The 17,308-nt window shown below is 33.2% G+C and overlaps 1 protein-coding gene across 37 annotated transcripts in view; it reads right to left on the bottom strand.

Moving 5' to 3' along the window:
• RIMS2 (regulating synaptic membrane exocytosis 2) overlaps nucleotides 1–17,308 on the bottom strand; it is a 637,809-nt gene that overhangs the window by 319,376 nt on the left and 301,125 nt on the right. For all 37 annotated transcript variants that reach the window (XM_045561860.1, XM_045561877.1, XM_045561882.1 and 34 more), the window contains one exon: nucleotides 15,446–16,371. In XM_045561860.1, coding sequence (XP_045417816.1) covers nucleotides 15,446–16,371 — 926 coding nt within the window. The remainder of the gene's footprint in view (nucleotides 1–15,445; nucleotides 16,372–17,308) is intronic.

Genomic DNA, 17,308 nt, shown 5'->3' on the forward strand with positions numbered 1-17,308 from the left:
ATTCTAAGGTAGTGCCCTATAATCCTCACCTCATGGTCTTCATGTCTTTTGGGGACCTATGACTTGCTCCTAACCAGGTGGCAGGATGGCAAGGTGATGGGATGTTACTCCCATGATATTGCTAAGTTTTCTAAGACTCTGCCTTGCTATTTAGCATGCTCTAGACACATTCTTTGCTGGCTTAGTGAGTAAGGAGCCATGATTTAAAGCCCATGTGACAAGGAACTGCAGGCACCCTCTAGGAACTGTGGGCAACCTGTAGGAATTGCAGGCAGCCCCTGGGAGCTGTGCGGGAGCTGAGGGCAGCTTCCAGTCACAAGGAAACGAATTTTGCCAACAATCTTATTGAACTTGGAATCAGATTCTTCCACTATGAAGTGTACAGATAAAAATGTAGCCCAACCAACACCTTGATTGTAGCCGTGTCAAACCATGCTAAGACTCCTGACCAATAGAAACTGTGATATAGTAAATGTGTATTGCTTTAAGGCACTAAGTTTGTGGTAATCTGCTCTTAATTCATTGCCAGCTCTGAAAGTAGCAATTTTTAAGGATAGGGACCAAACCATAAAAGTCAGTAGATCTAAAGGGACAGATATGCTTAGACCAAGTCTCAAGCTCCAATACAAAAGCAAGGCTAGCTAAAATACAACGGTATTTGAAAGAGAAAAATAAACATTATCCATAATTAGCTTATTTTTTAAAAATCTTGCTCCTTTGGTATTTCCAATGTATTCTTCTTTAATAACATGTAATTGACTACATGATCATATATATTACATACATTAAAATTAATCTTAATAATTACACACTGTGAAACTGTTCTAGGTTCTATGGATATACTATAAATAAGAATTCAAGAAACTCACATTCTAGAAAGGTAAAATATATAGTGTGTGTATGTATATGTGTGTGTGTATATATGTATATAGCATAGCATAGTATAATATAATATATATATCCATGCTATCCTATTTCATTACATCTAAGTTGCTATCAATTGTAACATGTACCATTATTTTATGTATCACTAGGAATGCTGTCATTAAATGATTAAATGACAAGCATTTGATTGTGAGAAGTAGCCCTTTAAAAAATTAAAGTGTGAAAAAATTTGCTTCTTAGAATAAAAAAATTGTGGCATTTCATGAAAAGAACATTAACTAATCAGAAAGCGGAAGAGATTAATAGGAAATGCTTCAAAATAGAGGTGATATTTAAGCTGCACCTTGAAGAATTCAGTAAGATTTTTATCAAGAGGAAAACAAGTACAATCCTTACAGAGAAAAGAGAATCTATCAAACTATGGCTGCTATATGAATACAGCTGTACAAAAATATTTTTTATAGCCTTATTCTATAAGCATCTTTCTATCTTAAAAATTTTTTGTTTTACTTTTTACACTTTTTTGTTAAAATTAAAACACAAACACACACATTAGCCTAGGCCTGCATAGGATCAGGATCATCAATATTACTGTCTTCCACCTCCATATTTTGTCCCACTGGAAAGTCTTCAGGGGCAACAACTCACAAGGAGCCGTCAGCTCCTATGATAACAATGCCTTCTTCTGGAATGCCTCCTGAAGGACCTGCCTGAAGCTGTTTTACAGTTAGCTATTTTTTTTTTATAAGTAGGAGTACACTCTAAAATAGCAATAAAAAGTATAGTAAATACATAAACCAGTAGCCAAGTCATTTATAATCATTACCAAGTATTACGTACAGTGCATAATTATATGTGCTATACTTTTATAAGACTGACACATGGTTAGGTTTGCTTACACCAGCATCACCACAAACACCTGAATAATGCATTATGCTATGATGTTATACAATAACTATGACATCACTAGGTGATAGGAATTTTTCAGCTCCCTTATTATCTTATAGGACCACCATAGTAGGTATGGCCCATTGTTGATTGAAATCTTGTTATATGGTACATGACTGTACTTAAATGAGAAGGAAAGGAGAGGAGTAAAACTACTACAAAAAATTACAAACAGCCTATAGAATATGACCTGAGTATGACTTATATATCACACTGTAAAAAATGTTTGGGAATTGTTGATCTTTATTATCAATTCATGTAACTAATTTCATCAAATGTGAAACAACATTCTTCTATATATTACCAAAAGAGAAAAATCAAATACTGCCCATTATAACTGAAAGACGCCATTAATTTTAGGACTTGCCCTAATTTCAGAAAGGATAAAACAGAAAAAATGTGTCTTAGATTTGATAAAATACTGCACTTTGTTCATGGGAGTCACTCAAGGAGAATCAGGAATCAGAAAACAAGAAATCAGAATCTACCTTGTCCATGAACTGGCTTATAATCTTAAGCCAATCATTTTATGAAGTAAAGCATTTTGCAAAGATCCCATTCTTCTAATACAATGTGATTAATAATAAATGGCTGATTGAATACCTGCACATTATAACCTACTATGAAATCATTATCACCCTAGAATAATAATCTTGAATTGAGGCCCTGTTTCAGGTTCTATAAAATAATAATGGCATTTATTGACTGCTTACTTACTCTGTGCTAGGGAATGGGATAAACAATAGGGTAGACTATGTTTTCCAAAGACAGCTACACCATTACATACCCCATTCCACATGTTCTACTTACAATGTTAAAATGACACTAAGAGGTGGGTGTCTATATTGAACTTTGGAAGATTTTGAACCAGTAAAATTCAGAAAGTAACACTGTTTTGTCTTCTGAGGCTATGTTTAAAAGGACAGCATAGTTTCTTCTTGACTCTCTCAGGACATGTATCTTAAGAGGTATGAACAAATATATAAGAAATCTGTTTCTCTGAAATTGCTATGCTACAGAAATCACATGGAGAGGAGGAGGGGAGAGATCACTTGATCCACAGATACCATGAGGATATTAAACATTTTAATTAATAAATAAAGCAAATAAAGTTTTTATTTAACATAAAATATAGTTTTATGACACTAAGTTTTGGAGATAATTTGTAGTAACTAGGATATACACTCTACATGATTATCTTATTTAACTATGACAAAAACCATTTGAGCTACATAATGTATCCATTTTACACATGAAGAAACTGAGAGATTAAAATAACTTGCCCAAGGTCACATTATTAGGATATAATAGAGCCAGGATTAAAAAACCCATGTAGTCTGTCTCCAAAATTCACATTCTTAAATCCTATGCTAAACCTAAATTCTATGCTAAAAATAAACTCTGTGGCATTATTATTCTACATATTTGATCGTATTTAATAACTTAAAGTCACATAATGCAAATAGCCTTTAATTTGTGACATTAAAAGTAATTCTTTTACTAAATACTTTGCAATGGATATTAAACAATTTTCAAGAGCCACATAAAATGGCTAAAAATAAAATTAATCTAATATCAGTAAGCAGAAATAACCATTAGGAAATTCATAACTTGGGGGCTAGGCACAGTGGCTCATGGCTATAAACTCAGCACTTTGGGAGGCAAAGGCAGGGTTGTTTGAAGCCAGAAGTTCAAAATCAGCCTGGGCAACATAGCTCATCTCTATAAAACATTTTTTAAGAAAAATTAGTCAGGTGCAGTGGCACAGGCCTGTAGTCCTAGCTACTTAGGAGGCTGAGGGAGGAGGATCGCTTGAGCCCAGGAGTTCAAATTTACACTGAGACATGATTGCGCCACTGCACTCCAGCCTGGGTGACAGAGATCCTCCTTAAAAACAAATTCATCACTTGGGTTTTAGTAAATAGTCCTCTTAGCAATTTGAATATATTAATTTAATCTGAACTGAGGTAACCTGAAAATCTTACAATCAGGAGTAGGCCCATGAGAATGTGCTTTCACAAGTATGTGAGAAGTCTACTAATTTATTATTATGAAGTTGCATTCGTATACAGTTTTAATTTCTTTTCCTTAATAGTTCTTTCATTTGTTTTAATTAGCATTAGTTAATGCATTCTGAGCCTTATAACCAAAGTAAAAGAATTTTCTTAAGCTAAGATATAACTGATATAAATCATACAATGTTAGAGCAGGAAGAAATTTAATATCTGCTCTTGATTGCTAAAAAATTTTAAAAAAGAAATTTAAAAATATTTTTCATTCATTCAACTCCTTGTTATATACGTTCATCCATTTATTCTAAAAATATTTGTTGATAGCCTACCATGTGCCAGGTTTCAGGCTAATTGCTGGGATAAAACAGAGAAGGAGAGAAATAAAATCCTTACCTTCAAGAAGTTACACGTAATAGAAAAGAACAATTAAGAAGCTCATTCCCTATAGTGCCCTAACTTAAATAATTCTTCTAACATACTGAGATTTGCAATCCATAGAACCTATCACCATTTTGTTTTGTTTTGTTTGCTTTTCCTCACCTCTTTTAAGTTTTCCTCATTTCTTTCTATACACAGTTTAAATTTCATGGTCCATCATTAAAATCTCACACTTACAAATATTTTTAATTCCTTTGCCTTCTGTCCTTTCTTGGTATTCACTTGGCAAAACCCAAATAATGGCTAAATTGAGTTTGCCATCTACTCAATGTTTTCCCCCAGGAAGCTGAATATATCTAGAGAAAAACATAAAACCACGCTAACTAGTCTCCATTAAAATTTATAGTTATCAATCCCAAATCAGCTCTTATTATAGCTCTTCACTACAATTGCTACATTTCATTAGTTCGTTATCTCCCCCACTCACCAAGATAAGCATTTAATATTTTCTCTATCCATAGAACTCGTAAAGATAGAGAGTAGACTGGTGGTTACCAGAGGTTGGGAAGAGGAGCAGGGAGGAATGAACGAAAAGAAAAAAAAAAGAATATGACTGTATTTATTACCACTGAACTGTACAATTGAGAATGGTAAAGATGATAGATTATATGTGTTTACCACAATAAAAAATAAATGTTAAAAAAATCCTAGTCTCACAGAACATTCATTTATTTTTAAAAAAATAAAATTGCTTATCACATTAGAGAGCTTAGTATGCATCAGACACCATTGTAGATGCTTTGGTATGCTATTTAATCCTTACTATAAGCTTATCATAAAAGTACTACTATCTCCATTTTACAGATGAGAAAAGTAAATATTACAAAGACAAAATGACCAAGGTCACATAGCTAGTAAATATCTGAACATACATTTAAAACCAGACCTATTTACCTTTACCTTTAAAATGTCTTACCACTGACAGAAAAAATGCTCAAAAACTAAATCCTATATTGAGAGTGTATGGGTAATGTTTTTTCATGAAATAAATTATATTGCTTAAAAAGTGAAGCAAGGTAACTTAAATTCTGAAGAAAATAAATGGCCAGCAGAAAAAAAGCAAAATGAATTATAATAAAGTTAAATTTTTAAAAGTTAAACCTTTTTTAGTTAAAAGTTTTTAAAAGTTAAAGTATTAATGACAATTTACTCCTCTTTAGAAAATATCATTAACTGATCTCAAGATAATTTAAAATGAACAATGGGTATTATACTATAAACCAGGAGCCAGCAAACTTTTCCTCTAAAGAGGCAGATGGTAAGTATTTCAGGCTGTGTGGCAAAAAGCAAAATCAAGGATATTATGTAGGTCTTAAATAACAGTGAAGACAATTTTCCACAATTTTTATTGATGAAATTTAAACTATAAAAATAATAATTGAGTATAATTTTTCAAAACACAGGCCTAGGCCGGGTGCGGTGGCTCATGCCTGTAATCCTAGCACTCTGGGAGGCCGAGGTGGGTGGATCGCTCAAGGTCAGGAGTTCAAGACCAGCCTGAGCAAGAGTGAGACCCCGTCTCTACTAAAAATAGAAACAAATTAGCTGGCCAACTAAAATATATATAGAAAAAATTAGCCGGGCATGGTGGCACATGCCTGTAGTCCCAGCTACTCGGGAGGCTGAGGCAGTAGGATTGCTTAAGCCCAGGAGTTTGAGGTTGCTGTGAGCTAGGCTGACGCCACGGCACTCACTCTAGCCAGAGCAACAAAGTGACACTCGGTCTCAAAAAAAAAAAAAAAAAAAAAACAGGGCTACACATTTTGGGAGATAACATTTCATTTAATTGGGGTTCAGATTTAGTGTTTCCTATCATCAAAATTAGTTGCAAATGTTAATCTGGTGATGCTGATCTGTAAAAAGATGTATTTCATCTTCAAAAATTGCATACAGATAGGTACTGGAAAACACTGACATCAATTGACAAGCATATGATCTTAATTGAACATATTCATTATTTGTAAGATATTCATAGATTTTTACTAGATTCTTCTTTCTTATAACATAGCAGATTAGTTATTTCTTGTTGAAGGTTAGGTGGAAGGTACTCAATTTTACAGTTAAATGGATTTTGAATATGGAAAGTTTCTTTGTATTCACACTGGGGCCCAATAAACACTGCTAGAACTGTAATTTGAGCTTAGAAAATATTTCTATTGCAAATTTCTGTAGTAACAGACATGTTGGTTTTATACTTTACCGTTTGACACCAAGAAAAGTAAATAAAGCAACTTGACATTACTTATGATTCAAACAACATTAGTGGTTGAAATAACTTTACCACAGTATAAGTTTGTCTTATAACCATTGTTTTTTGTCTTATAATTTTAGGTTAAATTCATTGGGAAAAATAATCAAATCTGGAGCAAAAGCTAATTGTGAAAGCCATTCATTGTTTAATAATAACAGCTGAGGGAAGTTCTCATTCAAGAAACTTTCAGTACCAATCCTGGGCTTGAAAAAAATGGAATTAAACTTTATCACTGAGCTAAGACAACAAACTACTGTGGAGGGGAAAATCAGGATATTCAGCTTCTATTTCTCACAAAAATTGATAAAAATTAAGTGCACAAGAGCAAATAAAGCTCACCATTGACACTACTGCTTCAATAACACATGATGGATTAAAATATTTACTGCTAAGTACCTGCTGGTAAATAATACACTGAATAACTACAGGTTTTTAACATCACATGCTTTAGGTATTTGCCAAATAAACCTTACATCTGTTGACTCATTCATAGCCAAGAAAAATGACTTGAAATCATTTACCTTATTTTTTTAATTAACCAACATCCTTAAATCTTCAAGCAGCTGTCTCATGAAAAGCCTAATAGTCTTAAACAAGTATATTTTCCCTGGGCATATTACTTCAGCTGCTGCATTCAGAAATGATTTAATTAACTTGCTATTGGTAAAGGTTTTCTTGGCTTGCTAATAAATGAGCTACTTGGAAACTTACTTTGGTTTTAGTCTCATTTTCACTTACTTTTGTGAAGAAATTCTGCTATGATAACACTCCATTTTAAATTTTTAAGTTTTTCTGTCCTTTGCTTTCCTGTGAGTTGGTAATAGTAGTGCATATATAATGTCATTGTACAATAAGCACAATGCTTTGCCATTGAATTTGATAACAAAGTGATCCACACTCCATAATGCCTTAAAACCATGACATTCAAAGTCTACTTTCCTTATCCTTTCTTAGCATGACATGATGGGTATGAGCAGGTAATAAAAAATAAATAAAATGGTGCAGTATGGCAGTGTACATGGCACTCAAAACACTGTGGAGTTACAAACATGGCACTATAATTTGTAGCATGCTGAGCAGCACTGCAAAGCAATGAAAGCACCACATGTGGTCTGTCTCAACTAGTCCACTTTGTTTACAAAAGCAGCAGCAACCAAAACATAAATGAATGGGTGTGGCTGTGTTTAAAACTTTGTTTATAGACTCTAAAATTTTAATTTCATATAATTTTCATGTCCCAAAATATTTTTTAGGTTTTCTTCAACTATTTAAAAAATTTTTTAAAATTCCCATCTGAAAAAACAAGAGGCATATAGAAACAGGTGGTAGACTGAATTAGACTCCCCAAGCCACAGTTTAACAATCCCTGCTCTAAATTGTGTATTATCTGATCATTTTCTCAACTGGCACTTTCTAATAAATGGACAATCTCCCACATGCAGTGAAATTACATTGTATATCCTAAATGTTGAGGCTTATATAAGAAGTCAGGCTCTCCTGCTGCTAAACAAAGTCTAGAAACCTTACACTTATCTAACATATCTAGCACAGGCTAACACAAATGGAAAGCCTATTCCAGGTGCAATTTTCTTAGACAATTCAGCTACCATACATACATGCAGTGAAATCTGCAGCCCAAGTTCTTACTCCTGTACCACAAAGCTGAAATTCTAGGGCAAAAGAAAATGTTACCTTATTTCATTTTTCATACTCTCTAGTACCATAGATTATTGACATTTGATATATTTTAGTTGAAATAAATAAAGTTTGAATAAATGAGTGAATGAATGTATGTACTGTACATTTCTTGAAATACTGAATTAGGCTTAGACCCAACTTGTCTGCTATTTCAATGCTTTTTCAACTCAAATACAAATGGCCTATACAGCATTTGTAACACCATTCGGGCATTTGTTCTGATATGCCTCTTATCAATTAATAATAATATGTTCTTCACTAAATTATATCTTTCCTATCTTTTGAACAAATTTCATCATCAAATTTTTAAAGCTGTATCAGTATCAAAATCTAAGCCTCATCTACTGAATTCTAATCCAATATAACAGAGACTTCATTTTAAGTTAAAAATTAGCATTTTCTATAATCCAAACTTGCTTGAACAACTAGTCTATAATTTAATTTTGCTTTTAATTTTCCATTCATTTAGCTAAGAACCCTCTCACATATCTCCCACACACTGAAATCTGTAAGGTTGTTTTTCATGGTACCTACTTGGGTACTAAGTTTTCTATTAAAAACAGTCCTTTTCTTGTAGGCAAATGCTTTACATGGTATTTTACCCATAATTAATAAGGCAATATTTATGCAAAAGGATGGAATTACTATCATAAAAATTTTAAATGCTGCAACTTTTTTTTTACGAAACCAAAAATTATCCTTCATTCCCATTTGTAAATTTATCTTCTGGCTGTGCACTGTACAAATGAACTTTGTGTTTAGCCTATTAATCTGCTTATATTTATGTTATATAGTTTCAAGTCCCAAATTAGATTCATAATATGTATTTGCAACTTGATTTATCATGAATTGAAAGTATGCTATTTTTATAACAGACATGATGAAATAATTTCATAATGTTGCCTAATATAGCAACAGAGTAATTAATTATATACATGTAACTCTGATGTGATTGATTTCTTTTTATTCAAGGGTGAAGTTTTAAAACTCATGTTACAATTGGAATAGCTATTTAGCATAAAATTATTTTACCAACATATGGAGTGAATATACAAGATAGTAATCATTCTTTGACATTTACAAAATTTTACTTGTGAAAGTCTTAGTAGTAAAATAGCTACCTAAATATTTTTAAAATGTTCTCATTATGATTTATTCTAAAAATTTTTGAGTCTACTTGCTTTACAATTTTACATGTTTAATTGGTCTCAAATACCATAAATTAATATTTCTCTCCAATTGCTAATATATATTATCTATCACTTTATAGCCTATTTTCTTTACAAACAAAACATATATAGTAAATTCATTACTTAAAAATTATAATAAATGTGAGATTATGTAAGGTGATAAATTTCACTATTGATACTGACAACTAAACTCAGACAAAATATAAAGCTGACATATTTAGGGTTTGTTTTTAATACCTTAAGAGTCATGCTTCTATCTGGAGTGTGTGCAGTATATCTACTTTTCTTCCTAAGCTAGATCTTTTCTGCAAATTGCCCCAACCCCACCTCCATTCACCCTCCTCTGCAAAATAAGTAAAATTGTGTTTTGCTACTTTAAAGATTCTAATATTATAATTGAATCAAATATTTCACATTTTATGGATAGAAGACTGCCATATGCATGTATTCTTGAATTTGCTAGCCCAATCTCTACTCAAGATTTTAAAGAGAAACGAAAAACACCTGCAACAACCTGGTAAAATCACTCAGATAAGGCGCTGGAACACAAAGGAAGCTAAAACTCTCTCTCCACAATAAATAGCTTAAAAAAGATCAAATCAGTTATCTTTTGTGCAGTTGAGCAAATGGTTGACAACATGACTATGTCATTAAAGTTAAAAAAGTTGCATTATAATATTAAGATTAATATATATCTAATAAGGAAAGTATAGTATCTACAATGTATCAGTTAGCCCCTGAACATAACTTCTCCAGGTCTAAAGCAGATGAGGGAGGTAGGAAACACTACAATCAAGTGGTTCACAAAATTCTAATGTAAAGGAGTAGCTTTAAAATATTTTTGGCCATGATTCACAGTAATAAGTATATATTAACGTTTTATATTATGAGACTATAGAGTACACACAGATAATTAAACAAAAGTTTTACAAAACCATTACCCTTCCTATGTGGACTTCACTTTGATATTTTCTACTTTATTCTAGTACACTTTTTTAAAAAATGTTTTTTAGAGACAGAGTCTCACTCTGTCATCCAGTCTGCAGTGCCGTGGTGCAATCACAGCTCAAACTCCTGGGCTCATTCCTTTCTACATTCTCCATTGGATCCAATCCAACACCTTGCAAGTCATAGGCACTGAAAAAGTACTTGCAAGAAAAATGAGTAAATAGATGTTTAGTATTTAGTGAGATATTGAATTATATCTCAAAATGACATCTCAACAAGTTAAAAGGTATATTCTTCTTTAGCCTAGAAATATGAGCCTCATTCAGCGTAGCACAGATCTTGAAAGAGGTGAAACTAACACAAGTAACCACAATCCATATGTCCACAATTATATTTCATTCAAAAATCCTGAGCATTGTCCTGTAGAAGTCTTAACTATTACTGAACATTAAGTCATCTAAAAATGATTTGAATACCTACTGCTTGACAAGTGTTACATATATATAGTCTCATTTGATCCCTACAATTACCAAACAGTAAAAATAGTATTATTCTGATTTATCAATGTATAGGTAAGGAAACAGACCAAGAGTGGTTAAAATTAGGTAGGAAAAGCTCATGTAGTCAGTGAATGACACACCCAGGATTTGATCTCTTCGACTCCAAAACTGATATTCTTCCAATTAAACCTCCCTGTTACTATTATACAAATAATAGCCCAGTCACTTATGAATTGCAATTATCAGCATTATTTGTCAGAATATAATGAGTGAAATGACATGTTACAAATATGAGTGAAATTCTGTATATTTAAAATAATTAAATCCATCCAAAGTGACAAATGAATAAGAGAAGAGCCAAAGCCACCAACACTAATAAAGGTAAAGATTTTAAAAAAAGAAAAAAACAGACCAGTGGAGGAAAAAATGTTAAAGTAGAATGAAGTATAAGCTTGCTGTACATTGCCAAGAAATTTTATTATTTAAAGAACAAGAAAGATCCTCTATGTAGTTGAAGCTATGATGTACTAGGGCCTGGAAAGAATTTTTCTGCAATAATAATGTTGCCTGGTGCTATCCATAGTGTTGGTTAACACTTTAAAATTAGATAACTTGACCCAAATTTGCCTTGCACATTTTTGAAAGGTTATACACAAAAATGAAAAGAAACAGAAAAGTAAAGACAATGAGAAAGAGATCTGAGACACTTGGAGTTATTCATCCTAGGGATAAAAAAGCAAAGGGGTGATGATCTTTTAAAAGTTGCTTGGTCTTCATCAAAGTGATGTATCCACATATAAACATACAGGAAAAAATATGTCTAAATGCCACTAATATAACTTCTTTAACTATTAGGAAGATCTTTCAAACATTAGTTAACTACCAAGGATGAATCACAATGTTAGATATGTTTGAAAGTAGCTCATTCACAAATCAGATTGACACTTTTTCCACAAATAATCAAAAATACAACTTTAATAATGAAAAGTCAAAATATGACACAGGTCAATCTCTTTCCCATGATATCCCATTCTCTCAACAGTTACAATTTCTCCTCACTGAATTCTACTAGTAGGGTAATACTAAACAAGAAAAGATTTTATTCATATTTCTTCCTCCAAATCGTATTAAAGTGTGATTGTCTATAGGAAATGTTGGCAGAAACTGCACTCTGCAAAACAAATTATTAAATAGATGAGAAGGAGGACTATCTTTAAGAATGTCTACTAGTAGTTCAAGTTAGAGAAGAATACAGATGTGAGTGAAATGTTTCTTTCTATATTTGATAAATGTTTTAGCTTTGATAAATAGTATCACATAGGACTTTAACTTTTACAAAGGTACAAAAATCTCACATAAATAAGGATACTACATATAAAAAGCTTTCAAGCATTATCTTGATGCATTTCTGGTTTTTTTATATTTTTATACTGTAAAAGTAAAGGCATTACTTCAGCAAAGAATAATAGAAGTACCTATCAAATAGAATCTAAACCAAACCACAAAAGATAACAAAATTATCCTTTTCTTATCTTTTAGTATTATGATATACTCTGGCAAATGAGAAAAATAAGCAAACTAAAGAATATTAAATATAATTGTTACAGCTTAGAGAAAATAAATTTTCTATATATGCCATTATACAATTGATTAAGATCAACAGTTTCTCTTGATAGGTAATTATATTTCAATAAAGACAATTTTCTTAGAAATTTATCTTTTTTTTTTAAAGAGACAGGGTCTGGCTCTCACCAAGGCTGGAGTGCAGTGGCGCAATGATATCTCATTATAACCTCACGTTCCTAGCCTCAAGCAATCATCCTCCTGGCCTCCCAAAGCACTGGGATGGTGATGGCCATCTTGAATGCAATCAATATGAAGTAAGTCTCTAACTTGATTTTTTCACCTGCACCTCCATTTTCCCCAAGCTTATTTGTTGAATAATTTATTTCTGCCCCCTTGTAGTGCATTTTATATTTTTATCATTCATTAGTTTTATATACTACATTACAATTCTAGGCTGGGCGTGGTGGCTCATGCCTATACTCCTAACACTCTGGAAATCTGAGGCAGGAGGATCGCTTGCGCTCAGGAGTTTGAGACCAGCCTGAGCAAGAGCAAGACCCCCCGTCTCTACTAACAATAGAAAAAATTAGCTGGGTGTGGTGGTGTGTCCCAGCCATTCCGGGGGCTGAAGCAGGAAGATCAGGAGGATCACTTGAGCCCAGGAGTTTGAGGTTGCAGTGAGCTACCATAATGCCACTGCACTCTACCCAGAGTGACAGAAAGAGAGTCTCTGTCTAAAAAAAAAATTTCTACTAATCTATTTGTCAAATTTTCTGTCATTACCACACTATCAATCATTGCCATTTCACTAATACCTGGTTAAGTGAGTTCTCCCTCACTACTATTGGCTATTCTCACTAGTGTTTTTCCTTCCAGATTAAGTTCAGAAATAAGACACTCCAAGAGTCCAGCTGGGATTGTGTCTACAATGTCACTAACACCAAGAAAGTATCTGGAAAGAACATGCATCTTTATGGTATTTAGCCTTCCTAAAATTGGGAACATGAAATGAACTGCTACTCACATCTTCCTTTATGTTATGCAGTAAAATTTTGTAGCTCTTCCTGTAGGCTTCCACATTTCTTGTTAGTTGCTTTTAAATCATATTTTCTATATTTAGTTCAAAACGGGAACCACTCTTAATTTATATTTTCTAACTAACTATTTTTGTATAGTATAAAATGATTCTATAGTAATTTCATACCTAGCTGCCTTCTTGAATTCCCTTATTGATTCCTGTTGATTCTTATAAACAAGAAATGGACTATTCAACAAATGGTACAAGAAAATGAAAGGGAGGGTGTTGGCATGATACTTACCAATCTGGTGTACTTTGTCATACACCAAAATAAATTCCAGAAAGATTAAAAAGTTAATGGTTAAAAAAAAATACTAAAAATGAGAAAATATAAAGTCAAATATTTAACTGATTGGGGATGAATAAAGAATTTTTAAGGATGAAAGTAATTTTAAAAAATTACCAAAGACACAAAGGTATACCTATATTAAATTTAGTATTTCCAAATAATCAAAGAAAATTGGTAGATAAACATCAAAATGAGAAATATATTTGGCACAAGTAACAGTTAAATGGAGTAAAATCCTAAATACATAGAAAGTTCTTACAAATCAATAATAGGAAAAACTAATACTCATAAGAAGGTAGGCAGAAGAAATGAAAGGAATGAACAGATAATTCACAGAAGAAGATATCAAATGCCAATAAACATAAAAACATTCAATGTCACAATTAAATTAAGATTAAAATGACAAAGATAGCATTTTTATGGCCTATTCAATTGGGAAAGAGCGTATTGAGATCATAAGGTCAGGCACATATGACAGGAATAAAGCATGTTACAACCTTTCTGGGAAGCAAGTGGGTAATCTGAATTAAAGTTTAAAAAAATCCAAAGTACAAATATATATTTTTGAAATACTGAGAGGTGTAAGCAAAAATTGTGTATAAAGATAACCATTATAATATTATTTACATTAGCAACTGGAAGCAACCACAATGCCCCAAATAGCGAAGTATTTAGTTTGTAGCATATTCTTAAGATAGAACATTAGTGCAGCTATTTAAAACATATTTCTAAAGAACATCTAAGGGCTTGGGAAAAAAAGCTGATGATATGATATTAACTGAAAAAATCAGGATACAAAATTATAAATAGTATGATACCAATTTTATAAATCTGTAAACTATACCTGCATAGGAAAAAAGAAAGAAAGATAAGAACAGGTTAACAAGGTTATATTTGGGTGAAAAGAATATGGATAGTTTATATTTCATTCTTCACACTTTAAGAAATTTTTCAGGCCGGGCGCGGTGGCTCACGCCTATAATCCTAGCACTCTGGGAGGCCGAGGCAGGTGGATCACTCGAGGTCAGGAGTTCAAGACCAGCCTGAGCAAGAGTGAGACCCCGTCTCTACTAAAAATAGAAAGAGATGATCTGGCCAACTAAAAATATATATAGAAAAAATTAGCCAGGCATGGTGGTGCATGCCTGTAGTCCCAGCTATTTGGGAGGCTGAGGCAGTAGGATTGCTTAAGCCCAGGAGTTTGAGGTTGCTGTGAGCTAGGCTGATGCCACGGCACTCACTCCAACCCGGGCAACAGAGCGAGACTCTGTCTCAGAAAAAAAAAAAAAAGAAAGAAATTTTTCAGATGTTCTATAGTGAACATATTACTTTTATAAGGAGATACAAAAAAAAAGTTATTTTTAAAACTATAGCTAATAGATATTTTAAAAATATGCCATCAAATGATGCAGGAAAGCTTTCCAAAACAAAGTAATTTTAAAAAATCAATAGACTTTTCTTATACATGAACAACAGAAGGTACGTTTCTCATAAGTTGAAATTTTCTTCACATGACCAACACCACTAAAGATTTTAAAAATAAAGGTAGCAATATCTATTAAATGTTTACTCACAAAACAACCTGGAAAAAAAAAAACCTTAACTAATCAATTACAGCAACATGGGTGATTAGAGAGCTTACCTTTTTCACTTACACTCTCACTTTCAATCTCAACATCATCACAACTTGTATATTCAGGTGTGGAAGCCAATTCCTCCTCTGAACTGCTCAATGAAACCTGGCGCATTTTACCTCCTTTCTTTGATTTATGAGGCTTTGGGGGTGGAGGCCTCACTGACTCTGACTGGTCTGAACTGAGAGAATCATTCCTTAACATCGTTTCCATTTTTTCTCGTTTCGTTTTCCTTACAGCAGAGCTAGGATCTAAGTGGTGTTGTTTCCTTAGCGAGTCAGTACGCCTCATGTCTGCTCTATCAATGGGTATTGGACTCCTCCGGGGGGTGGGAGGACTATGGTTTGTGGTCCTTTGTGGGTAAGGACTTGGCCCCTGAGCCTCTCGAGTTCTTTCCATTGAATAAGATCGCTGATTTTCCATGGCAGCTCTACGTTCAGATACAGATCTTTGCCTCGATGGTCGGTCCATCCTTAGCATAGAAATCCTGGAATCTTCCAATTCGGCATTTGCCAAAGAAACATCACTATGCCTTCTCTCATGCCGTGCTCGGGACACTTCAGCATGGATACGCATTTGCTCTTCATAGGGTTGTGGCTTGACTGGATAACGAGCCAAATTCGGATCACTTCGGTAGCGTGCCTGGTACTCCTCCTCTCTCCTCTGTCTCTCATATTCATCTCTGCTTTCCACATCCTCATCATCTACAATATATTCTTTGGAATGCCTATGACTTCTCCTGTTGGAGTCCCTGTAATTTAAATGATCAGATTCTTCATAAAACTGAGGTTCACGTTGTGATCGCCTATCAGCATAATCTGATGGAGATCTAGGCATTGCGCTATCTGAAGTAGCATACTGTGAATATTCCTCTCTTTCTTCCTGTTGGTCGTATCTTCTATTCTGATCTCTGGACACTGATGGACTCCTTTTCCTAAGTAAGCAAAGGAAAAGAACAATGAGAAGAGAAAAATTTAAACATTTTTCCATTTCACTGATTTGCTGGCAGGTTGATGGATAAATTCAAATGGTTCTTTTGCCATTTTTTTCCATTTCATTTTGAAGGTATACAATAATGGTTTAGTAATATTAATTTTATTCAGTTCAAATAAGTAATTTAAAAGGTACTTTTGTTGTAGTTATTAAATGCCTGAAACACTATATACAGAATATACTCCAAAATTACATAATCAACATCATATTCTGCTGCTGTAAAATGGCCTTTATTCTAATTTCCTTGCTTGGCTTCTTATACTTGTGCTATCTTCGAACTGTTATTCAGTAGCTTAGAAAAATACCTCCTTCCATTTGCTCTATTCCTGACACCTTGATAGGAAAGTTACTTGAAAAAGTCATGAAGTCAAACTGACTTGGCTCAAGAGTTGAATACTTTCTGACTGAAACTAAGTGCTGCCTTTTTAAAAATTAATTTTCATTCATCATCTATCTAGATCATTCCTAGTATTGGTTCATCTAAATCTTTGTTTTATCATTGTCTCCAACCTTTTTTACTGATCAAACTTGAGATAAGCACTGTAAATAAATACCAACAATAATTTATGTATCAAAAAAATTCTAGAAGTCAGAAAGGGTTGCTATTTTTATTCGATCTTCATTAAGATTAAGGCCAGCTTGGTGATATTTTTCCACTGAATTTTCACATCTGACCCCTCATATTCCCTTACAGTCGCAGAGGGAAAAAAATACTTATTGAGTTCTCAACCTGCCCTTCTAACACTGGTATAATCTAGTGGACCTTGCAATCACTTATAATGCTCTGTTAACAAACAGTCACACTGTCTTCTTCTCTGGAATGAATTCAGATAAAGTGAGCTATTAGCCATGGGAAGCAATAGGATTGGAATGCTGAA

Source organism: Lemur catta, chromosome 9 (genome assembly GCF_020740605.2).
Source record: "Lemur catta isolate mLemCat1 chromosome 9, mLemCat1.pri, whole genome shotgun sequence".
Lineage (NCBI taxonomy): Eukaryota > Metazoa > Chordata > Mammalia > Primates > Lemuridae > Lemur > Lemur catta.